This window comes from Notolepis coatsorum (assembly GCF_963971535.1).
Source record: "Notolepis coatsorum genome assembly, chromosome: 19".
Taxonomy (NCBI): domain Eukaryota; kingdom Metazoa; phylum Chordata; class Actinopteri; order Aulopiformes; family Paralepididae; genus Notolepis; species Notolepis coatsorum.
This window is the reverse complement of record NC_140183.1, coordinates 50,182,775-50,208,924: the sequence shown is the minus strand read 5'-3', so window position 1 is coordinate 50,208,924 and position 26,150 is coordinate 50,182,775. Positions and strand designations below refer to the sequence as shown.

Here is a 26,150-nt window from a genome sequence, read left to right as displayed (position 1 = left end):
TAGATTGTCTTTACTTGTGCTGTTCAAGTTGGTCATGAGCAGTAAAACTCCTGTTTTTATACATAATCAGATTGTTTTTAGTAATACTGTGCACGAGCATTACACTAGAAGTTCCAGTAGTGGGCAGCTTGAATTGCCAGGTCCTAGAACCAGTGCTTTGGCGAGATCTTTTATTTTTAGAGCATTAACTCTTTGGAATGGCCTGCCTCGGAACCTCTGCTGCATTTACAGTAGATTCACTTTTTAAAAAGAATCTTAAATAGCTTTTAAATTGTTTTAACACTGTAAAGTAATTTTTTTTTTGTTTTACACTAATGTAATTTTAGCTATCTTAATTGTTACAGTAGTTTCATTATGCATTGTGTGTACTGACTTTTAATAATTTTTTTTGCAATAGTGATTGTTTTTGTATGTTTTTTTGTGTGTGGACCCCAGGAAGACTAGCTGGTTGCTATCGCACCAGCTAATGGGGATCCCTAATAAAATCAAATCAAATCAAATCTATCATGGTCTTCACTTGTGCATCTTAAGACATTTACAGTTGTTTGCGTGATATAATAAATATGTTGCCTAATAATTAAACTGATTGGGCTAAAAGTCAGATATATTCAAGCAGACATATTCTGAGCTATAGACAGACCCGGCGCCATGGGCGGGCATTAGGGGGTCGGGCCCGCCCACTGAGTCAGCTGTGCCCACCCTGGTAAAAAAATAAAAAATAAAAAATTTGGTCAAAGTCGACTATCCAAATCCTTAGTCGGGGACAGCCCTAGTGGGCACTGATGTCAACAACAACACTACTGAAGCTAGCACGGCACTCTGTGAGAATTCGTTTTCTACCCTCAAGAACGGATTTACAGAACATCGCCTTAGTATGTTTCATCGACCAAGGCCAATTTTATTCAGTTGGCATTTGAGAAGGACTTAACAAAAAGGTTTAGGAATGAGTGGAGGGACAGTGTTTTAAGAAAATTTCACTCTGTCCCCAAATGCCGCTTGCCGCTCTACTAATGATGGTGAGTAGCCTGTGGAGGAATTTTGTTTGCTTTTTTATGCACCTTATTTTTGTCAGTTCAGTTCAGTTTGTCAGTGAATTCAGAAGTGTTGAATAAATGGAGACTTTTCAAAGATATAGAATAGAATAGAAATGTATTATCCTGAGGGAAATTTGACACTGCAAATCACTCAACATTAAACATTTAGACAGAACAAGTCACGAATAAGAATAACAAAACAAATGGCCTAAGAATAGAATAAAATGAAATAGAATAAAAATAGAATAAAAGATACAGTAAATAAATACAGTAAAAAATATACTGAAGTCTACAGTAGGTGTAATATTGCACAGTGCTATTTAAAAAGTAAGAGTCCAGGAAGATGGTAACTGTCACTCTGTGCTCAGTGATGCAGTGAGGCACAGTGATGCATTGTATAGTCTGATGGCTGTCGGAATGAAGGACTTCCTGTGCCGTTCAGTGCTGCATTTAGGTAGTGTGAGCCTATAACATGCTCCTCCTGTCAGCCAAGTCTGTGTATAGTGGGTGGGAAGGGTTTTCCCTGATGGCCTGGAGCTTAGCAAGGTTCCTCCTCTCCGCCACCCTCGCTAGAGTCCAGCTCCACCCCAACCACGCTACTGGCCTTCCTGACCATCTTATCCAGCCTGTTTGTGTCCCCTGATCTCAGTCCGCTGCCCCAGGTCTGTTATATATATCCGTTCAGTCTGTTTTTGTATAAGTGAATGTTCTTAAGATAGAGAGAAATTTGATTTTTCAATTGCCTCTCTGCTGTTTAGTTCAGCACCGTGGGCAGCGCCAAGCAAGCCACAGCGCCGTTGTCCCAGCTGAAACGTATAAAAGGGAACCTGTGTTGAAAAACCATTGTGCCCCCCCACTAATTTGTTTCTGCAGCCTGGTCTGGCTATAGATGAGAGCTAAGGCTAGATGATGTAATGTTGAAATCGGGTCTGGTGGTCAGTGGGCTCTCATGTGACTTTGGTGATATTCGGCCAAAGTAATACAAGTTTGTCATTTGAAGCAGTTGATCTCTCAACAGCATTTTGTTTCAGGAATCTCAGAGTGTGTCCCTAACTGTTGCTTTTTCGTTAAAACTGTTTGTACACTATTTACTCTCCCTACAGAAGACTACAGCGTTCCAAATTCAACGTGAAACTTTATTGAAAAATATAAGTACAATATTCAAAAGTAGATGAAACAAATGGTGTCAAATATAATCAGTATTATACTGTACACGTTTCTCAAATGTGACTCACTTCACATTTAAAAACACCCACAACATTAAATATGAAAACAATTTGGTTTACAACCATGTGTGGCACTACAATAATTAATGCTATTATATAGTAGCTATTATCACTGACGCGTATAGGCTTTACCATAAGCCCCCCTCTGACTATCATTTTATCTACTCCAATTTCACGTCGTAAAAATAGTAGCAAACAAATGAGAACAGTGTTCATGGACTAGAAAAGACTTAAACATTCCTAAAGAAAATTATGTTTACAATCAGTCATTATTATCTACATAGTAGTCTACTAGTCATATTATATATTCCATTAATTGATAACATCATGATATGATGTATTAATTCTGAAAAATAATATGTTCCCATTTAGAGGGGTTGCAAATTCAATTATATTACACCCATTCCAAGCATAACTTGACACTGTGAAACCTTATTAAGGACCGAATGCTACATTATCGTGACAAAAGAGGAGAAAATGCTGAAATCTAAACCACAGTGCCAAAAAGATTGTGCCAAGATTATGCCAAAAAGACTGCCAAAAAGATTGTGCCAAAAGACAAGGTTTTGTGTATGACACAACATAATATGATACTGTATGTAATCACATCCACTTTGAATGGTTCGTACCAGTTCATGTGGAACCTGTTTCTTGAAAATAGCTTCATGAGGCATAATTAAGTAAAACAACATCCTAAACATCACACTTTTTGTATCTTCATGACTGTCTGCATGAAGAAAGGATATTGTATAGTAGTGTATATAGGACCCATTACCTTTTAATTCGTAAGCTTAGCATTGTATTGTATCTTAGTACTTTTTATCATGTCTATTTTATTATCTACTCTATTTTGTTCTATTATTCTATTGTATTTTTTGCACAATCGAAGGCGGGCATGGCCACCTTCATTTCACTATAATGTCTTGTGTATGTATGTGATGAATAAACCTCTTGAATCTTGAATCAGATTAGTTGTGTGTCATCATTCATATAGCTCACAGCCCTTTTCTTCATCATCACCTACCTGCAGCAGCCAGGAGAGGGACAGCTAAGGCTCCAATAGAGAAGGCCTTTCACTTCCTCCGGTGCTTTATGAAAGCTCACTGAGCTGAAACATGTCTTTGCTGTCCTCTCAGGACTGAAATCAGGAGAAAAAGAAGAAAGCAGGCGCTGAGGCCATTAAAATTACATTCGAGGGGTGCCACGGTGGCTCACCACGTAGCTGCGCTCGCAGTGTAATCGCAGCGTCCGGGGTTCGAATCCGGCCCGGGGACCTATGCTGCATGTCCTCCCCATATCTTCTCCCAACTTTCCTCTCTGCCTGTCCTATCCGAAATAAAGCTGTAAAATGCAGAAAAAACTAATCTCAATCCTTGGATTTGATACCAGCCAAACGTCCAGAAAATTCATGCTTGTCTTCTCTCCTTCCTCTCTTCTGTTTTTTCTTCTTCTTTTTCCTCAGGTTCGGTTCCACGTCGGGTGGAAGTTAGTTTTCTCATGCTGACAATTGTCCTTTGTAACTCCAGGATGTGGGCATCCCGTTTTGTTTGTAACCTGATTCAAAAGTGACATGCTCCGGTTGTGTGGTCTGACAGTCCGGTGCCTGGGCAGGAAGTAAGGGTTGGGACAGGGAGTCATGGGAATTGAAGGAAAGCTGGCTCGGGGTATTTAAACTACCCTGATCACACCCCGAGTCTGATGACTCCGAATCCCCCATGCTGAGCAGGGACAGCAGGAGAGGCCTCTCACCGCTGTCCACCAGGTCTGAGAGATGCGCTTGTCCCTCGTGGGTAAAAGGTGATACTGTGTCCTCAGTGGAGCTCTGCATTTGTGCCTGAAATGTTAACATGGAGAATTTGATTTGCCCATTCGAATCCCGCGTTGTGGGCAAAAACAGAGGTCCTATTGGGCCGCTTTCAGCTTTGGGTGGCATGGATTTTTTGGGTCCAGAGAACCATGCAAGGTTAATGTCTGATCTGTCCTCACTGGCAGCTGGACGCCACCCTTCAACCGCTTCACGAGGCATGTGGACAATCACTTCACTGTAGATGGTGGACTGGTCGCTGGTGTCCTGGTGCCCTGGTGGGGAGCCCGTGGAGGAGCTGCTGTTCCAGGGCTGGTCCAGGCAGAGGCTTTCCTGGGGAGAGTAGCCTCCAGATGGGACCTTTGGCTTCACCTGGACAGTGTTACTGGTATAAACCTCCTGGTCAGCATGAGGGCAAACAACTGCCTTCGAAATGGAGAGATTCTTGTCCAGATCCGGCATGACTTGAGGTAGCTTGTTCAACTGTTTACGGTTTAGCTGTGAAAGATGAAGAAGATCAACCCATCAAAGTCAAATCAGTGATTTATTTCTGTAAGTATAGGTTGTAGGTAGGGATGTCCGATATTATCGGCCTACCGATATTATCGGCCGATATTGGCATTAAAATGTGATATCGGAAAATATCGGTATCGGTTTTTTACATTTCTATAACCTTTATTTACCCAGGCAAGTAAGTAAGAACAAATTCTGATTGTATTTATTGTCAAAAGTATGCATAATGTTGTGTTAATTCCACAACAAGAGATATGTAATGTTACTTACCTGAAATTATTAAATTTTTTGGTGTGGGGGGGGGGGGCCCTGCATATATCGGTATCGGTTGATATCGGTTGATATCTGCCTACGCCCATAGTCTAAATCTGCAGCTCCTGGCTCTAACTGAGACCTGGATAACCCCCAATAACTCATCAACACCTGCAGCATTATCTACAAACTATAACTTCACTCACACACCTCGACCTTCCAGACGGGGTGGAGGCACTGCCCTCATGACATCTCCTTCATGGGCTACAAACGTAACACCACTCCCAGAACTGTCACTCTCCTCTCTCGAATATCATGCAGTATCTGTCTCTAATCCTTTCAATCTCACCATTGTTACACTCTACCGCCCTCCAGGTCCGCTCGATCACTTCACAGATGAGCTGGACATGCTTCTTAGCTCCTTACCGGAAGATGGTACCCCTCTCCTTCTACTGGGCGACTTCAACCTGCCTGACTCATCTCAGTCAGTCATAGTAGTCTCCCTCCTACAATCGTTTGACCTGACTCCCACTGCCATGCCTCCCACCCACAAAGCAGGCAACTCCTTGGATCTCATATTTTCCCGTAACTCCAGCATCATTAACACCACGGTAACTCCCCTACATGTATCTGACCATTCCTTCATATCCTTCTCACTAACTCTCATGCTTAACCGAAAGGTCTTCACCCCAACTCAAACAGTCTCACTCAGACGCAACCTGCCCTCCCTATCCCCCTCCACCCTCTCCTCTGACATACTATCCGCTCTACCTTTGAGTGACACCTTCTCTGCTCTCTCCACAGAGATGGCAACCTCCACCCTCCTTTCAGCCCTGGCAACCTCCTTCGACAAGCTCTGTCCCCTCGTTGAGAAACCTGCCCGCCGTTCCCCACCCAGTCCATGGCTGACAGATCCAGTGAGAGAACAAAGACAGGTCCTGAGAGCAGCTGAAAGGAAGTATAGAAAGTCACGCCTCACTGCTGACATCGACACATATCACAACCTCTTGTTAACATTCTCCAAAACCATCACTAATGCCAAAGCTTCTTTCTTCCACCATAGGATCGAGGCCTCTGCCAAGAATCTTCGCAAACTGCATGCTACCATGTCCTCCCTCCTCACTCCCCCCCCACCCCCCCCTCCCTCATCTTTCTCTGCCGAAGACTTTGCGATCTTCTTTGAGGAAAAAGTGGAGAACATCCGCAGCTCCTTCTCCCAACCCCCACCCATTCCAAATGCTGAATCGAGAACCTCATCCTTCACTCTGTCATCTTTCTCTCCCATTACAGAAGCAGAGACCCTGACACTGGTAACGTCAAACCGTCCGACTACTTGCCAGCTGGACCAGCTACCCTCCCCACTCCTCCAGACCATAGCACCAGACATCCTCCCATTCCTAACTGCAACCATCAACTCCTCACTCAACTCGGGGGTGGTCCCCACCTCCCTAAAACAAGCCAGAGTCACGCCGCTCATAAAAAAACCAACCCTGAACCCTACTGTCATAGGCAACTACCGTCCTGTCTCTCTTCTCTCCTTCCTTTCTAAAACACTTGAACGTGCTGTATCCAACCAACTTACTACTTATCTCTTACAGAATGACCTCCTAGACCCTAATCAGTCAGGCTTCAGGACTGGTCACTCCACAGAGACAGCCCTCATTGCGGTCACAGAGGCACTTCACTTAGCAAAAGCGAAAGGCCTCTCCTCTGTCCTGATTCTCCTAGATCTATCTGCAGCCTTCGACACAGTCAACCACCAGATCCTCCTTGCGGCCCTCGCAGGAATGGGAGTGGCTGGCTCTGCGCTGACATGGCTGTCATCATACCTCAATGACCGCTCCTACCAAGTGTCATGGAGAGGGACCCTGTCGGCCACCCGCCCCCTGCGGACGGGTGTCCCCCAGGGCTCGGTTTTAGGACCCCTTCTCTTCTCCCTCTACACTAAATCACTGGGTAACATTATCACGTCTCATGGCTTCTCCTACCATTGTTATGTCGACGATACTCAACTCTTCCTCTCCTTCCCTCCCTCAGATATCCACGTCTCTGTGCGGATCTCGGCCTGTCTGTCCGACATCTCAGCCTGGATGACGTCCAACCACCTCAAACTGAACCTAAGCAAAACAGAATTGCTCCACCTGCCGGCCAAATCCTCCCCCCTAACCGACCTTTCAATCACAGTCGAGAATGCAGCTGTGACTGCGTCCCCGACCGCCAAGAACCTTGGTGTTGTCCTCGACGACCAGTTGAACTTCTCTGCTCACATCGCAGCGACGACCAGAACCTGCCGATTCCTCCTGAGCAACGTCAGAAGGATACGCCCCTTCCTGACAAAAGAAGCCACCCAACTCCTCGTCCAATCAACAGTCATCTCCCGCCTCGACTACTGCAATGCACTGCTCGCTGGCCTCCCGGCCACTGCCACTAAGCCTCTTCAACTCATTCAGAACGCAGCGGCCCGCCTGATCTCAAACCTACCGAAGTCGGCCCATGTCACCCCACTTCTTAGGGACCTGCACTGGCTCCCCATTGCTGCACGAATCCGCTTCAAGGCCCTCGACCTAGCATACCGTGCGGCAAAGGGAACCGCTCCCGCCTACCTCCGGTCAATGGTCTCTAACTACACACCCTCAAGACCCCTACGCTCTGCATCTTCTGGCCGCCTCAGACCTACTCCTATCCAAGCTCCGGGAGGGTCATCAAAGAGAAGTCGCCTATTCTCAGTCCTTGCCCCACAATGGTGGAATGAACTACCCACCCCAGTTAGGACAGCTGAATCACGTCCAATCTTTCGCCGTCGACTAAAGACGCACTTCTTCAACCATTATCTGAATTAAAAAAAAAAAAAAAAAAAAAAAAAATCTAACCCTAACTAACCGTACTGTCATGCACTTGTCCTAATAAACTAACCTACACTGTAGCACTCAACACTTTGATGAACATTGTTGCTCAGCTGATAGAGTTGTGCCCTTCCTGATGGCTTGTCGTACAGAACTTGTAAGTCGCTTTGGATAAAAGCGTCAGCTAAATGACTAAATGTAAATGTAAATGTATATCGGTATCGGAAATTAAGAGTTGGACAATATCGGTATATCGGTATCGGTAAAAAAGCCAATATCGAGCATCCCTAGTTGTAGGTAATGTAACTGTAGGTTACATTCAATACAGCAATGTTGACTGAATTTATGTGATTATCTTAAGACCTGATATTGTCAATATATAAATACATTTTAAGGAATTTAATAAAAAACATGATATATCTTTAGGGGTCTGTATGACTAACAGGTCAGGAGCTCATTTGAATGGAAGGTTTGGCCTGATGAGGTGCTAGAGGAGATTTCTTCCTCTTGGGGCCATGAATGTGCACAACAAATTGTCTGGAGATTTAGCCATTACTTTTTTAAATATCTTGTTCTCAGTTTGGCCTGATGGTTAAGCTAGAGGAAAGGTTATAAGGTCACCAAAATCAATAGGTGTCTGCCTCTAGTAGTCTTGAATATTCACAGCAAATTTAGTGACTATATCAAACAGGTCAACATTTTACCATTTTGGCCTGATGGTGGAACTAGAGAAAAGGTCATGGGGTCACCATGGCTTTATTCCTCTTGTGGTCATGAATGTATCTAAATATAGAGGACTGAATATCTCTCTGTCCTGTCCTTCGCATACCTCGAGAACCGCTAATCCCATCAACTTCACACTGAGGATCCGGGGGAGTGCACTGTCGAATTTGGTGAAGTCGATTGGATGAGCAGTTCTCAAGAACGCAGGAAGCAGCCGTACCGCGGGTCTCCACAGCAGCACAAGCAGCAGGAAGCAGCCGTGCCGCGGGTCTCCACAGCGGCACAAGCAGCACTTCCAGGGGCCACTCTGGTCTCCACAGCGGCACAAGCAGCACTTCCAGGGCCCACTCGGAACAGGAACGCATTACAAATACTCACTCCGGGCAGGCAATTGCAAGCAGCAATACCAGGAGTCAACCAATTAGCCCCTTCCGTATGGGCACATGCTCCAAACGGGCACTGCACTAGTACTGCCAATTTCATGGCAATCTGGCCATTGCTTTTAATTCTGGCCTGATGATGGCGCTAAAGGATAGGTCATGGGGTCACCTTGGTGGAGGTCATCAAACAAACAGCTTACTTAGGACAAGGGCAATAAAATAATCATGATACAATAGTTAACCAGACAGTAGCGCAGAGAACACCACAAACACATTAACACGGTTATATTTAACTAGAACTAAGCTTAAAACTAGGTGTGAAAAAAAGATTTGATCTAACTTTACTTTAGAAAAAAAAGTAACTACCTATATTGTGTACTTACAAAACAAACTAAAATAAGATTTAAAAAAGGATATACAGTCTGACTATATTAGTCTTTGTTAATTTGGTCAAATTTGTCAACACAGCAAGCATGAGGAGGCATTTGTGCATTATGTTCATTGAGACACTAATACGGAAACTAATACAAAATAAATTAAAACGAAACAATTGTAAACAATAAAAACTGAACTGAAACTAGTGGTCCATTACACTACTCAAAGCTTGTCTCTGAATCATTCTCAGGTAAGACATGTGTTCTGTGTTAAGCCTGAGGGCTTGTTTTCCAGGAAGACCATTTCCTTATTGTCACCCAACACCTCATGGAGGAAATACCCTGGAAGGAGTGACTTACCAAGAAGCCTGGAATGCTCTGCTTCTTTCCACCATTGACGTAGCGGCAAATAACCACAGCTGATATTAGAACAGGCGCGACCAGGACGGTGGCGACCACGATGTACCAAGCATAAAGCCTCTGTGGGTCACCTGTGGAGGAAGGGAATCGGTGTTACACAAGTGTGAACAGATTAGAATCAAATCGGTCGTGGAATTTTGACAAAACCAGCATAGCTGTGTCACCAGAGAACAATGTTCGGCATCTTGAGTCTAGGTTACGGTAACAATGTACTGTAGTTTCCAGGATTGACAAATACCTGGCAGCCCACTTTGTTTAAATGCATAGGAATGTTCAGAGCAAGCTTAAAGGAACACGCCAACATTTTGGGAAATTAGCTTACCGTCTTCTCCAGAGACAAGAAGATAGATACTAGTTATCTATCTGGCTGCATGTTAGCCTAACTTAGCACAATGAATGGAAGCGGACATGACCGGTTAGCCTAAGCATTGTTCAACTAACACCTCTCCCGAAGGCTAACCGGTCATGTCCGCTTCCATTCATTGTGCTAAGCTAGGCTAACATGCAACCATCTCATTTTATGATAGACATTTTAAAAATATTACTTTAACTCATAAATCATCTCCATGAAAAAACACTCGCTCTTACACACACCACACTAATCTACAACCCCCACCATACACACATGCACACAAGCCCACTTTGTGCACAGACACAACACAAACAGAAACACGTACTAAAAAAACTATAGTACCCACAGGCCACATAAACACATTGCTCCAGTTAGAGTGGCCTTCCTCTCCCACAGTACATACCATATCTCACTCTTCCTCTCCCACAGCACATACCATATTCACTCGGACTATCATTCCCCATTCACTCCTCACTCCCCATTATTAAAAATGTTTTGTACATAAATGTACAAGCGGTCCTTCCTGGCTATGGGATCTAGACATTAACCATTATCCATGCAAGCAGACCGTGAACTATGATCTAAAATCTTCTCATTCCCATGACAAGCATAACAACCGCACATGGGTTGACAATCTAATGAGAGTTTTCACACACGTTGACATTCACTTGGGGGGAAGAAAGGCTGATCATGATATAAGAGCAAAATGGCTGCCGTGTGAATATGGTCAATGATGGTTAAAGAGGATTATTACATGGCGTTTTAACATTCGCCAAAATGCTTGATTGTGATTGGTCAATAGCGCTCTGTTGCCCCTAGCAGCGGTCAATTATTTCTCGATAATTCACCGCTGCTAGGGGCAACGTGCAATAATGACCGCTGCTAGGGGCAACAGAGCGCTATTGACCAATCACAATCAAGCATTTTGATCGCAGTAACGAAAGCTAAGCTTTACCATATGCACAGCTGCACTACATCAGGTGCAATCAAGTCCACACCTGCCGATGACAGAGGAGCAACAGAACAACTGTGTCTGCATTTGATCTCGTCTAGTCGATGGTGTAAAATGAATTACGTATATTGTTAGTAAGTTAGCCCTGTAATAAGCTGGATAATGTATAGCTATACTCGGTCATTGTCGCAAAATAATTTACCTTAACTGCGTTTAGAACACCTCGGCGTGGCGCCTCGGTGTTCCAGAACGCAGTCTCGGTCAATTATTTTGCGACAATGACAGAGTATAGCTATACATTATCCCTTACTTATACTCCTCTATTGACCATATTCACACAGTGGCCATTTTGCTCTTATGTCATGCTCAGGTTGGGATTCCTTTCCAGGAATATGGTCAATAGAGGAGTATACAAAGTTTACAGAGAGTTCAGAAGGGCAGATAAAAGGAGAGATACACTGTGCTGAACACCGTTGTCTTTACCTGGTAAGGTTTCCTGGAAGGGGCTGATCTCACTGTGATTGCGGCCTAGCTCCAGGGTGGGTATGTAGGCAACATATCCACAGTACTCTGTGTTGTTGTTCTTCAGCTTTATGACAAACTGCCCCGTCGTGCTTATATTGGTCTGGGGGAACAAACGCCGGTCAGGTGGATGAATGGATGATCCGTATATGAAAATACAATCATTTTTGTTGTCCCATCAGGCCAAATCTTTGTGTGACTTCAAATACACGTTACATTGCCATTCGGTTTAAGGCTTTTATCTAAAGTGCCATACAGTAGCATGAGTACAGTACATATTTTAGCCCTGGCAATGTTAGTGCCATGATCTACCCATTGGGTTAGGCAGGTAACAGTAAGTACAATGGATAAAGATGTGAAGAAGGCAAAATATTAAATATATATTTTATGTGCAGCCTTGAATTTCTTGAAAAATATTTGGCATGGCAACATTGTCTTGTCTAGTCTATTAGCAAATTATTGAGAATTATTGAAAAATTTGTTTCCATTTCAAATTGAGTGGATTGAATGTGTAGGATGTGTGAGGACTCTGACCTGTACAGCCCATGGGGGGTGGGTGATATGCAGGTAGTAGAGAGCTGGTGGGTTGAATGACTGGCGCTTTGTACGGTTGAAAATGTCCAAAATGGACATCTTGTTTGGTCCCATTGGCAGGGTGACATTTACATTCAGTGATGACAGGGTAGGGCTTATAGACAAGATGGGTGGTCCAAGAACAGCTGGAAGTTAAAGTACAGAGAGAGAGAGAGAGAGAGAGAGAGAGAGAGAGAGAGAGAGAGAGAGAGAGAGAGAGAGAGAGAGAGAGAGAGAGAGAGAGAGAGAGAGAGAGAGAGAGAGAGAGAGAGAGTCACACATCCCTCCTAAATCCACATGCACCTAGTCCCCCACACATATGCATCTCTTCAGAGAGGTAAGGGTGCAGGGTCAGAGGTCAGAGAGATCAGAGCACAGGGTCACCCACAATGCAGAGACCCTGGAACAGTTTTGGGGGTTCGGTGTCTTGCTCAAGCCAGTGATGGTAAGTACGTAATACCAGCCACCCTGGATTGTATTATATTATATTGTATTCCATTGTATTATATTATATTATACTCCATTATATTATATTATATTATGTTATATTATATTTTATTATATTATATAATATTATGTTATACTATATTCTATTCTATTCCATTATGTTATATTATACTATATTATATTATTATATTCCATTATATTATACGATATTATATTATATTACAGTATATTATATTATATTATATTACAATATATTATATTATATAGAAGTTACGTTGCACTGAGAAAGTGAGGCTAAAGAATAGTCCTATAATCATGTATGGTAAGCTCACAACCTATTCACAACCACAGTATTTAAAAAGATAAGCGCTTCTTACTCTCTGCTATTGGTTTGAATCTGTGGGAGGCGCGTCCGTGGGGACGACCGTTGGCAAGCACTTCAGCGGTGTAGTGGACATCATAGATGGACGGAGTCTCAGCCGTCAGGTCACAGGATAGAGAAGTGATGTTTTGACAGTCGGCTTTCCACCGGCGTGTGATATCAAGATCACTGGAACGAAGGAAAGACAAGGTGTTAAAGACACGATATTGGGATCACAATGAACATGCTGTACTACTGTAGGTGTTTGTTGATGCCGTCACAAGCATGTAGGCTAAGATTTGCTCCGCGGACAATGGATGTGCACTTTGGATTATCTACGCTATAGAGTTACGGAAGATTGTATGTTAAAGGGACAAAGGTAACAGAACATTACGTGCTTTATAAATAAAGGTATACCCAACATTATGGGAAATACGCTTACCGTATTCTCCAGAGTCAGACAAGAAAATATGTTTGTTCAGTAGAAAGCTACGTATCCGGCTGCAAGCTAGCCTACCTTAGCACAAATGAATGGAAGCGGATACAGCCAACTCCTGCAACTTGTACTAAATGCTGATAAAACAAAAATGGTGGTCTTTAGTAAATCTAAAGCCCATTCCCCTTCTGTAGTGTACACAACTTAAGGAATTCTTATTCAGACCATCTTTTAAATATCTGGGTTTTATTCTGGATGATGACTTGTCTTTTAAACCTCACATTGAAAATATGGTTAAGAAGTTGAAATTACGGCTGGGCTTTAATTTTAGAAACAAGTCCTGTTTTTCTTTTCATTCTAGAAAGAGGCTTGTCGCTGGCTTTTTTTTGCCAGTGCTCCATTATGCCGATGTATTGTGCATGAATGCCTGTTCCATCTCATTGCATATGGTTGACTCTACTTATGGTGTCATAAGATTTATTACTGGCTGTCAATGATCACTCACGCATCATTGTACTTTATATGCCAAGGTAGGCTGGCGGTCCTTGTCTGCTCGTAGGCTTCTCCACTGGTATACCTTTATTTATAAAGCATGTATTGTTCCGTTACCTTTATACCTCAGTACATATCTCACTATCTCTGATCATCTATTTTACAGCTTGCTATCTCAGGATTATCTTTATGCCTCAGTCCCCAGAACTCGCACAGAGTTTGGGAAGAGGGCTTTCATGTACTCTGCTCCCTCTACTTGGAACGGACTTAATAAAAACTCTGAAGCTACAGGCCCTCGTCACCTTGCCTGATTTTAAAGTTCATGTCACAGACTTTACAACGTCTGAATTGGGAGTTTGCAAATGCATTAAAGGGGAACTATCTTATAAATGGCATTTTCCAGTGTTTAGCATTGTTTTATAGCAATGTGGGTTTGTATCAATGGGGTCTATGTCTCTAATTCTCATTTTGGCGCATTCGTCCAGTTTACATGTCACGAGATACTCCCGCACTGAACTAAGCCATTCTGAAACTTACATATACCTCTGACGTGTACGAATTCTCATCTGCATAATAACGCCCCCTCTATGGTTGTAGCGCACACTCAACCATTCGCTCAACAACAGAGCGAGTGGAAATACTGACACTTCCTCAAACGGGTTGACGTGACGCGGGTGCCGACAGAGAGAGAGCAGAGAGCGAGCGAGCGAGAGAGAGGGATACGGAGCATTTCCCACACACTCCCGACTGAGTGTGTGTGGGGAAACACACACATGCAATCGGGAGTGTGTGTAAAATGCTCTGTATCCCTCTCTCTCCCTCTCTATCTCTCTCTCTCTTGCTTGCTCGTTCCCTGCTCTCTATCTGTCGGCACTCACATCACGTCAACCTGTTGCAAAATATCATAGCGCACATGCACACTCCCACGCGTATTCCGATCCATGCAATAATATTCACGGGGGTATATATTGTCATTTGAAACAAGTTACCAATGCATTGTCTCGTGGGATTATGGCCCCCCTCCCCGTTAATTAATTAGTCTCCCTCTCTATCTCTCTATGTCTCTCTCTGTCTGCCCAGCCCTTCCCAGAGAGAGTCGCATTTCTCTCCTCTCCCCAGGCTCCTCAAGGCCGTTCCTACCGCCGCCTCTACTGCTCCATGGAGCCCGACGCTGCTATGCTCTGCTTCGTGCCGGTTGCCGGACTATACTCAAATCAACTCTAAATGGATCTAATCAGTGGATTGTATATTTTCTTCAAGAAGCAGAATAAGGCTAACCCTCTCTGCCTATTGGGACATCATAATCGGGCTACCAACGTGAAGACGTGGTCATTTTTGGATTATCGAAGCTTTTGGACTGCAATAAGAAGATTTTGGATCTGTTTACCGCGCACATGACCTACCAAATGAACTGATTAACACTTTGGTTGCCTTGGGTTAAATTAATGATATACCATAGGTTGCCGGCTCTATTTGTCTATGGAGAAGTACCCCTTCTTTGCATGGCTATAACTTTTTAAATTCTATTGCTACATTGCCATTATTAGGGCCCATTCAAAGTCCTATATGTATTGTTCATTGTGTAGCAACGTTAAACTTTTTCATTCACATATTCATAGTAAAGTATGGTCTAATGTATAAGTATGTTTTCATCTCTTTCTGCAGCTTTCTCCAGAACGTGATCTATAGCCCCAAATGCATTATATTGATGATGCAATACAGTTTTATGGCAATCAGCGCGATATAAAAAATTCCAACTAGACGTACTTCTAGAAGTTACTACACGTCATCTGATGTTGACCGGATGGGCTAGGGGGCGTTTATAATTCCGTGGGCAGCGTTATACCAATCATCTAATGTGGGTCAAATGTTGATAATATCAGTTAGTATCGAAGACGGTAACGTTACACGCTGAAACTCACCCCAGTCTCCGCGCGCCGTTGGGCGATCATCGTCGAGTTGAAATCTTATCATTATGGGATGTAAATTTACCCGTCCATCTCCAGCTTGTATAATGGTATATACGTCCAAATCATGTTGTTTATCGAGTTATTGGCAATCGATCACTGTGTAGTGTGACGAGCCAGAGTCGCGGGACCTATAGCGAGCGCCGGAAGTACTACGGTCGTCTAGGACAACCTCTATTCAACATCCTGTTTGGCGATTGCGCCGATCGGCCACCAGATGGTGCTCCTGAACCGCCAGAGAGCTCAGTGGGTCCTGCTGGTGGATCTCAGGCCAGCGGAGGGGCATTATGAATCCGATCGCAGATTTTTGAAATATTGATATAAGGACGCTGTACAGCGTCCCCCGGCAACTTGAGCATGGCCAGCAATGACGTGAAAAGACGTTTCATGGCAGTCAAAGTATTAAGACACTTGGACACTTGGACTAATAATGCATTCAGTCATTTGGACGGAGTTGTTAAAACTCACTCCACTCAAATCAATAGAGTTATATTTCACTCTATTCAAATCAAATTTAAAGTGACGTGGCTGGGATAAATGTGCCAGTCAGTCAGACAAAACAAATTCCTGGACCAAGGTCGAACCATGAGCTGCTGGAGTCGAAGGCCTTCTGGGAGATAAGAGTGGCAAGCGGCTTCCCCCACCCCCAATCCCTACCCAATCCCCCCTCCCGCGTGTACGCCCGGCGCCACTCCCACGATGGTGACGGCAGCCGACTAGTAGGCGCGCTGGAGGGGGGAGCCTAAGACTGTCTCATCCAGCCCTGTAACAACCCCAATCCACACCCCCTCCTTCCGTACATGGCGCTGCCTATGACGGCTGCCAGTCTGTTTGCGGTGGTGAATACGCATATGTCTCAAGGCTCTGTACCATTATTACTATCTAAAATGTAATAATTGTGGAATATTACTGTAATGAGCTGTATGTGTATGATCCAAGCGTCCTACGATCCTCATAGGAGCATAACAGAAAAAAGCATTCCATGTGAAGGTATTCTGTATTTTTGCATGTCAACTAATAAAGAAACTTGAACTTGAACTTGAACTGTCACTCAAAGCGATTTGCGAGTATGGGCGGAGCCCAGCCCAAAACAGCTTGAAATCTTGAAGTGGAAAAATGCTGCTTTAGAGTACTTGATTCGAAATACAAAACAATGCATTTTTTTTAAAGAAACGTACTGATGTATTCCATAGACTCACAGGAATTGTGTCAAATTGCCCAAATAGTGAAATAAATAGTAAAACAGTTCCCCTTTAACTCATTCAGCGCCAGTCACAATGATAGTCGGGTTAACTCGCCATCGCTTGAGTGCCAGACCTGAGTATAGTCTGGTTTTAATCGTTATTTCTTTTATTAGCGATATCCATTCATTTTCATCCATCCAGCCTGATGTTATCGTTGGGAATGGGTCTGAGCTCGCAAAAGGGCAAATACCGCCGCCTACGCCTTCCAGTTGGTATTGCACCCCATTGGGAATGGTCTAGTTTCTTTTCTGGGACAATCCAAGCCGTGCAAGCGTGGTTTAAATACTCAGGCGAGGTAGGCAGATACACCGATGCATCTGCGAGGCCCCCCCCCCCCCCCCCTCAATATGCAATGCTGTTGAACGTGGCACGGACCTCCGCGCCCAGTACTTCAAATGGCGATGAGATAATTGGATTATTTCTTTTGCATTACATCAGATACAAGGTAAGAACACTATATATACATTTGATCGTTGATCTGATATGTCTTTCTACCGCGATCGCGGCTGTGTGTGTGTGTGTGTGTGCGTGTGGCTGTGTGTGTGTTGAGGAGGCTGTGGCGGAGCCCCGCGGTCCAATGCTCTTTTCATGTATGCACGAGGAAGGACAATACTGATAATCTAGCGTTGATTTCAGGAAGATACGATAATCAGGCGAAAAATTACAACGTGTTTAGTGTATTCCACTAAAACGCTATTATCCGTCTTTCTCTGGAATTACTCAGAGGCACCCAAAGTTATACTCATATTCAAAAGGCTATAAAACGGAAATGTACCGATGAAAAAACAATCCGTTTGCACATGTTGACTGGATGCAACTAACTGATAATCGACGGGTGTATTAGACCCATAGCTATACTTTAACATATATTTTAAGGACTCGCAAATCTCGCAGTCCCCCCATTGACTTACAGCGGTGGCGCACTAGCGCCATCTCGTGGAATAACCGGTGGCGCTGAATGAGTTAATACTAATGTTAAGGATATGGTGGTGCTTGCTCAATAATTTTTTTCTTTTATCCTTTTGTCTGTTTGTATTTTGTCCTGTATGTTATAACTTGGTTTATTATTTTTATTGCTGCCATTTTGGTCAGGTCTTGCTCTTAAAAGAGATCCTTGATCTCAAGCATTTTACCTGGTTAAATAAAGGTTTAAAAGAAATATATATATATGCAAGAAAAAAATACAGAAAAGCTGGTGGCCAGGGCGGCTGGGTGGCACAGCGGACATTGCGCTTGTCACCAACGCAAGAGACACCGGGTTCGACTCCGGCTGTCGGCGTTGCCTCCGGCTTGAGCCAGCCGCCATACTAACTCAATTGGCAGAGTTAGCAGGTGGAAGTCGATGGGTGGTAATCTGGACGTTGTGTACAGCGACTCCTACAGGTCGGTTGGGGATGCCTGCACAGCAAAGACAGGAAATGGGGGGGGGTAGTGTGAGCCTCCCACGTGTTCCACCTCGCCAATGAGAGTCCGCGCTGGCAGGTGAAAAGATGTGACAGGCTGCCTCCTCGTGTATCTGAGGGGACACGTGATGCAAGGCTTCTATCCTCCCTACAACCGGCCAGTGGGGGGCATATGCGAGCAACGTTCAAGACAGGGGAGGGGAGAAAAAAGGCACAGTGGAATTGGGATGGGAGAAGGAAAAAAAAGGAGGAGAAAAAGTGGATAAAAAAAAAATAAAGCTGGTGGCCAAAAACACCTCTCTCCTAGGGCTGTCAACGAATATTCAATATTCGAATTTATAATCGAATTGTTAAAAGAAACATATATTCGATTGTAAAAATGTATATTCGAATTGTGTGAATTGTGTTTTTTCTTAATTTCTTTTTTCAAGACAACACAATACAGTAATAACAACAATAAACAGGACTTCACAGGACATAGTAACAACAACAACAACAACAATAACAACAACAACGAAAATAACAAACAATAATAATAAAAAAAAAAAAAAAAAAAAAAAATCTGAATTATTTTCAAAAGAATTCAATAAATATGCACAACAATAGATATTCGAATATCGTCGAATATCATCCATTTTTTAGAAGGAATATTCTAATGTCATTTTTGGCCAGAAGACAGGTAAGTGCATTTCCCATAATGTTGGCATGGTCCTTTAATTGTCATATGTGCTGTTATCTAAACCATGCATCGTTATAACACTGGCACTGACCAATGTGTGAAAACGGCATCGTAGCCTCAACGATGATCTGAAATCCATCATTCAATCCACCCTTTCATACGAGGCTGTCTGGTTCCTCATAGAGAACGACAAACGTCAACAGAGTGTGTCTATCGTCTAAAAAGGGGCTACTGAGTGGGTAGGTTAGGTCAATCTTTGTCTTTGGGCTGATTTGTCGCTGGGGAGATGTGACAGCGATTCCAGGTGACAGCGGCTGGGTAGAAAAGTCAATAGGATTCGGGTGGCACTTGACATTTGTCTGGGAGACTGTGTCATGAGTAATTAGGCAAGATGACAAACCTCTTAGGGGAGGGCAGCGAGAGAGGCTGCAAGCTCTCTATAACTCCAGGTGAAGCGAGTGAGACCCATACTAACTAGAAACAGGCCTCATAGCTATTCTGTAGCATTACATTTGAGCACACAAGGAGTCAAATTCAAGTCAAGTCAAGTCACAGCACACACACACACACACACACACACACACACACACACACACACACACACACACACACACACACACACACACACACACACACACACACACACACACACACACACACACACACACACACACACACACACACACACACACACACACACACACACACACACACACACACACACACACACACACACACACACACACACACACACACACACACACACACACAAGGCTTTGTTTGTGAGCGGGGAAAAAAGGGGAAGAAAGACAAAGACATCACACAACAAGAGAGAGAGAGAGAGAGAGAGAGAGAGAGAGAGAGAGAGAGAGAGAGAGAGAGAGAGAGAGAGAGAGAGAGAGAGAGAGAGAGAGAGAGAGAGAGAGAGAGAGAGAGAGAGAGAGCTCCAAAAGATACAAGTTCGTGACATGACACCACTTCTATTTTCTGGATCCAACAATAACAGTATGTATTCCATAGATGGAGGCACCAGAGTTGAGAATGGAAGCAGAGCTTTGGTCAAGTGGCCAGCGGTGCTCTCGATCACCACCTCACCTCCAGTACCGAACACTGTAGTAGACCTCTCCCGCTCTGTCCTGGTTGCTCTTCCAGTGGAGCACGTTGTTGAAGTTCCTGGAGAGGAAGTGTGGCCAGTCACCACCACTACCCGCTAGACAGCCTTGAAGAAGTGAGATGAGAGGGAGAGATTGTCATGGTTGTGTTAAGTTCGTGGTTATCTTTTCCCAGCAGTTACCATGTACAATATTCTGTTGTGGTGTTTTGTAACCACAACTCATTATGTCTGAGAAAGACCATACGCTTAAAAACTTTACATGTGGTGGTACGATAGACAAATTAATGTTCATGGAAGCATAGTGTGCAGTATTGTTTATCTCCACCAGGCGGTAGCCTGGGGGGGGGGATTATGCATTTGGTTGTATGCAGTGATGCCACAGATTACTTGTAAAAGTAATCCGATTACTGATTACTGATTACTCCTTTAAAAAGTAATCCAAGTTACTTTACTGATTACTTGATTATCAGAGTAACTTAGTTACTTTGAAAGTAACTAGGTTACGAAGTCGTCATCGTTCCCCCAACAGTTTTTTTTAAACGCTTTATTGAAAGTGCATAAATTGTTTTTAACTTGTTTCTCTGCACATAACGTAAATTGTTAAACTAGTGCTTCAGCTTCTGTACCATCAAGTATGGTAAAGCAACAGTCTATGATGCTCACAGCATTAGAGCAGCCAGCCAGTGGTTTTACAAAACCAGTGTATCCATTCACATCTAACAAATGCAGGCTGAACTATTCAATTATATCAACTGTAACTATTAAATTGTTTTTATAAATGTCTCTCTATAAACATACAATCAGTCTCTCTTTAACATGTAAATTAACTGTAAATCTGGCAAATAAGAGCTTTTGCTCTGCCACCATCAAATATACATTAATCAAAAGGGAAAGAAACAATCTCTCTCTTTTGCTGTTTGGCTGGCCTCCGAGTCCTCCTGTACCTAGTCGAAGCGTCGGCTAGTGTTGTGATTCCAGATGCTTTCAATGCAATTGGATGTGCTGTTTTTAGCGGTAGACAGTATTTTGTTTCCTCCGCATATGCATAGACGAGCGTTTTGGGGTGGAAGTCTGAACAGAAACCGCAAAAGTCTTCTTGCGGTTTCACTTTTAATTTTGCGTTTAGACAAGCGTTTTGGGGTGGAATTCTCAGACGAATGCAGACGAGGCTGTAACAACGGAGCCCTGCTGTCACACGATTGGCGCATATGTCACATGACGTGCTGTGAAGACCCGCCCTACTCTGCCTCTGATTCGCAGACTGTGGATGGGGAATGTGATTGTACCAAAGCAGAGTCACTCACAGACAGAGTGTCCAGTCACGCCGCGGGACACATTCTTGTGTAACCCTTTCACTGCCACACTACGTCACTCCCAAATAAGAAAAACAGCTCAAAATGTATTTTTGACTGTCGAAAACGAAATAAAATACTGCATTCCGCCTGCATTATGAATTTATGATGAGATAGTAACGAAATAGTAACGCACAGCCACTTGGACAAGTAACTGCAATCAGATTACTGGCTTTTAAAGATTAACGTGTTAGATTACTATTTTCGGGGGAAAGTAATCAGATTACAATAACGCGTTACTTAGTAACGCGTTACCGGCATCACTGGTTGTATGTGTGTGTCTGTCTATCCAGAGCTAATCTTGCAAACTACAAGGTTGCGGTGGATGAAACTGCTGACATGCTGACAGCAGAGGAAGGATGTGCCTCCTTGAACATTTTTCAAATTGGTCAATGATAAGTATTTTATTTGAATTAATCCCATCATTGTCCAAAATACATTTCAGTATAAAGTTACACCATTTGAACACAAGGGGGCGATACTATACAGCAGGGATCGGCAATAGGCGGCCCGCGGGCCGAAATGGGCCCGCCAGCAATAATTTCTGGCCCGTCAGGTTATTTTGAGAATATGATGTTTATTTTACGCGCAGGAAATATTCACTCGTTGTGACGCCAGAGTGTCTTTTGAAGCTGTATCTATCTATTCATCATATCTATGGCTGTCACTATAGCCAATTGAAATGCTAGAAATGGTCACATGGACTGGGAGAACCAATGGAATTTCACTTTCACTTCCGCGTTTGGGATGCCGGCGAGCGAACGTTTGCAAAAACAAAACAAACGTCTTTGAATAACTTCTTTGCAATGCAACGGGGAAATATGATGAGCCAGAAGAGGAGCCTACAACCTATAAAGCTTATTTTAATAAACAGGTGTCATTCTTAAAATACGGGTTTATCGCAACAGGTAACTCTTGCAATAAGCAACCGGTGACTCTCGCTTGTTGACATGGCAACACGAGCAAGCAACTGTGTTCAAGTTGGGTGGGCATTCAACGCGAGTGGACATTTAACATGTTATTAACATGGATTTTGGAGGACCGAAGCAGAAACAATATCAAGTCCAGGGCAGGGCTGCCTGCATTATGCCGGTGAGTGTTGTGTTTTAATAATAATAATAATACATTCGATGTATAATACACCCGCTGTGGTGCTTAAAATCAAATGCACCCTACTGATCTCGATTTATAATGCGAGCACCTGCATTAAAATCAAATTACTGATCTGTTCATGTGTAATGCACTGTCTGAGAGGCACTTTATAATAGAAAAAAGACAGTGCAAACATGTATATGTCGTTTTTTTTTTACAGTTAAAAAATGTTCACTTATCATTGGCCCGCCACACAATGGCTTGGGGAAAATTTGGCCCGTGGGCAAATCTAATTGGCGACCCCTGCTATACAGGTTCGCTGCTCAGAGCCTCCGGGGATCAGCTCTCTGGCCCCTGTTTACAACATGGAAATGCCATAGTGAACCTATTGCCATTGCTATACCTATGCATTAAAAACATTTATGCATGAATTCATTTCCATCTGTCCATTGAAATAAGGCCTGGTATTGGGTGGGCGGTATGGCCTAAAATTTACATCACAGTATATTTAGAAATTTGGACGGTAAAGGTAGGCCTATATATCACGGTATATTGTATATTGTTCTAGGATAGTAACAATTCATTCTGCACACACACACAAGCAAGAGGGAGAATGACGTATATCAGACTTAATGATTTTAGAATATTTCAGCAAAAGCAGTGAAATATTTATTATCATCAACTATCCAGTTAGTTTTTATAGAGTAATGTTTGGCTACTTAAAATCATTGAACATACAGAGAGAGACAGAGGGGGAGAGAGAAAGAGAGAGAGAAAGGGTATCAGGCTCAGTCAGCAGCCACTCCCATGCCTCACTATTTGAGCTGGAGCTCACTAATATGAAACTAACTAACTTCGCCCAAGTGGGTATAGGAGAGGAGTTGCTACTGCTGGCCACACATCAGGCTCTCTACCAAGAGAGGTATGGAGAAATTCACAGTATAATAAGTTACTAAACTCCAACCACTCTTGCTATACCCATGCGTTTTGGTATTGTGGTTTCAACCACAAAAGTGTACCTTTCTTTGCCATTTTTAGGTGTCAGAAATCAGAATGTGTTGTTTTGTGTCAAACCGCTGCAAACCTGATCTGTGAGACCGGATACTTAGCACTGCTTTTAAGTAGGCCACTGCCTGTCACCTTTATCCATGCAACAAAAACTCAACCCTGTCATTAGTAGCCTACCCAGTTCCCACGTAGACTTCATCCACAGTGTCACAACTATTTGTAATCATATACATAGCATACCCTGGGGGTGGGGGGGAAATCGATACGTAGTAATATCGCGATACTTTGCGTGGCGATACTGTATCGATACAGGGACGCCAAGTATCGATATTTAATTATTCATAAAAAAAATAAAAAATAAAAAAATAAGGAAGTTGCATTGTTCATTTCAATACCTGTAATAGTACAGTAGTCCACACACACACACACACACACACACACACACACACACACACACACACACACACACACACACACACACACACACACACACACACACACACACACACACACACACACACACACACACACATGTGCATTCAGTTAAGTTGGAATATGACAGTAATACAAACAGTTCAGTTTGTCAGGTACATGCAGCACAGATTACAGTGTTTACATCTGTCTGCTTGAGAAAATACCATGTTCTGCAATAAAAATGATTGAAGTGAGATGAACAGACTGAACTTTATTTTATTAGATAAAACATGTTGACAAAGTTTTACTTGAAAAAGGTAATAAATTAAATTAAAATAAAATGTTAAAAAATTATGAATAATTTAATATCGATGCTTGGCGATATATTTAGTATCGCGAATCGCGATATCGTGATGCAAGTATCGTGATAGTATCGTGAGGTCTCTGGCGATTCCCACCCATCAAGATAGCTCCTGAAATGGGTTATCAGTGACACAGTTGCTAGGGCCCCTGCAGTCAGTTCAGTCGGGCATATATAGGTTTGATTTGAGCTTAGATTTTTTTTACTAATTTGAGCTACAAATACCATTAACCTCCTGAATTGATGCATACAAATTAATAGCAAATTTTGTCCAAAAAACCTTGCCAAAAGAAAACATATTTCAAAGATGAAATAGCTATATGGTCGGTGTCCTATGACTTTTCTATAATGGTCACTGACACAATAGGATGTGAGATTTACAACACCTTGCTGATGGTTCAGTAGTACACACACACGCACATGCGCGCACACACACACACACACGCACACACACACACGGACACACACACGCACACATACACAAGCCAGTGCCATAGAGAGAGAGTTTATACTGTATGAGCTGGGATTCTCTCAACATGGTGGTAGAAACTCTAGATTGAGTTTTGGTCCTCAACTTTTAGAGAGTTCAGGGGGACACTTGCCAGCTATTGACTGTTCATTGATCTCATTCAAAGCAGTTTTGACTTTTGGGTCATTTTGGGCTACAGTGTTGCTCTGCTGCACATATAGCACTTTTATGTAAATTTACTTCCAAGATCACACAGCACTGGTTGAGCCACCCATAATAATTTTGCCGCTGTAGTCCATGTTAATGATGTAAAATTTAATGTAAATTATGTCGGGTTTAAATTATATAGTAACGAGGAATATATTCAGAATTAGCATTTTTACAAGGTGGACAACGATATAGTCAATATTAGACCATGTCAGTCGGAGAGGTGATGCATGGCCATTACAGTAGGCCTACTGTATATTTGAATATCGTATATGTCACAAATGTAACAGTACTAAATACCTGTATGTCATGTATAATGTCCCTATGCCATAAATGTCATGTATGTTGTGTATGTCATAAATGTCACTATGAATTGAAAATGGGGGACCCTGATGTAAACAAGACAAACGTCTTTCTCTTGCCTGCTTGAGCCGAACTGTATTGTACCCATTCTGCAATCTGTTAAATAAAGTTTTCATTCATTCATTACAATGAACTTCAACTTACCGTAGAGAGACAGGAGGAGGGGCAGAGCGGCCACTCTCACGGGCCACATCGTCTTCGCTGGGGGATACGAGGGCCGAGAGTGATCAACGTCCCCGCGCTGTTTTCATGCCTTGGCAAAACCACCATGCGACGTACTGTACTGTATACAGGTACCGACCAAAATAATCTCAAAAACACGCTTAGCTTAGGTCCACAGTGTGAGGTACTGTACCATTCCAGGTGGTGAATCAATGTGTCGTAATAATAGTGTACCATCTATCTACCTGCGCTGAGAAAGGTGTGCCAATCCCCAGGTGTGCAGGTGAACTTTGGAACAATCTTATCACTTGTTCCTGTTTCCCCACAGTCCACCCCCTCTCTCTCTCTCTCTCTCTCTCTCTCTCTCTCTCTCTCTCTCTCTCTCTCTCTCTCTCTCTCTCTCTCTCTCTCTCTCTCTCTCTCTCTCTCTCTCTCTCTCTCTCTCTCTCTCTCTCTCTCTCTCTCTCTCTCTCTCTCTTTGTTGCCTAGATACTTGTCTTTCAGGTTTTATCTGTTGACATTTTTTTGCGGCGATTCATCCAACCAGGACAGAAATAGAAAGAATCTGAGAGTGCCGTGGAAACAAATGAGTCTTAACGCGCACGCACGTG

General features: G+C 43.2%; 1 protein-coding gene across 1 annotated transcript; it reads right to left on the bottom strand.

The window, feature by feature from the left end:
• Positions 1-1,338: 1,338 nt before the first annotated feature.
• On the bottom strand, positions 1,339-25,778 carry ifnlr1 (interferon lambda receptor 1). Its single transcript, XM_084336486.1, has 7 exons — positions 25,522-25,778; positions 20,093-20,216; positions 12,793-12,965; positions 11,930-12,114; positions 11,357-11,498; positions 9,510-9,640; positions 1,339-4,562 (listed from the first exon to the last, which is right to left on the bottom strand). The coding sequence occupies exons 1-7, from the start codon at positions 25,568-25,570 to the stop codon at positions 3,756-3,758; spliced, it is 1,611 nt and encodes a 536-aa protein (XP_084192612.1). The 5' UTR covers positions 25,571-25,778; the 3' UTR covers positions 1,339-3,755.
• Positions 25,779-26,150: the final 372 nt, after the last annotated feature.

Excerpts from the sequence above, each read along its gene's own strand:
- ifnlr1 (XM_084336486.1), bottom strand. The coding sequence starts at position 25,570 with ATGTGGCCCGTGAGAGTGGCCGCTCTGCCCCTCCTCCTGTCTCTCTAC. Across the intron at positions 11,499-11,929 it reads ACCCCCCATGGGCTGTACAG|ACCAATATAAGCACGACGGG; the intron begins GTCAGAGTCCTC and ends TTGTTCCCCCAG. Across the intron at positions 4,563-9,509 it reads AGAGCATTCCAGGCTTCTTG|CTAAACCGTAAACAGTTGAA; the intron begins GTAAGTCACTCC and ends CATCTTTCACAG.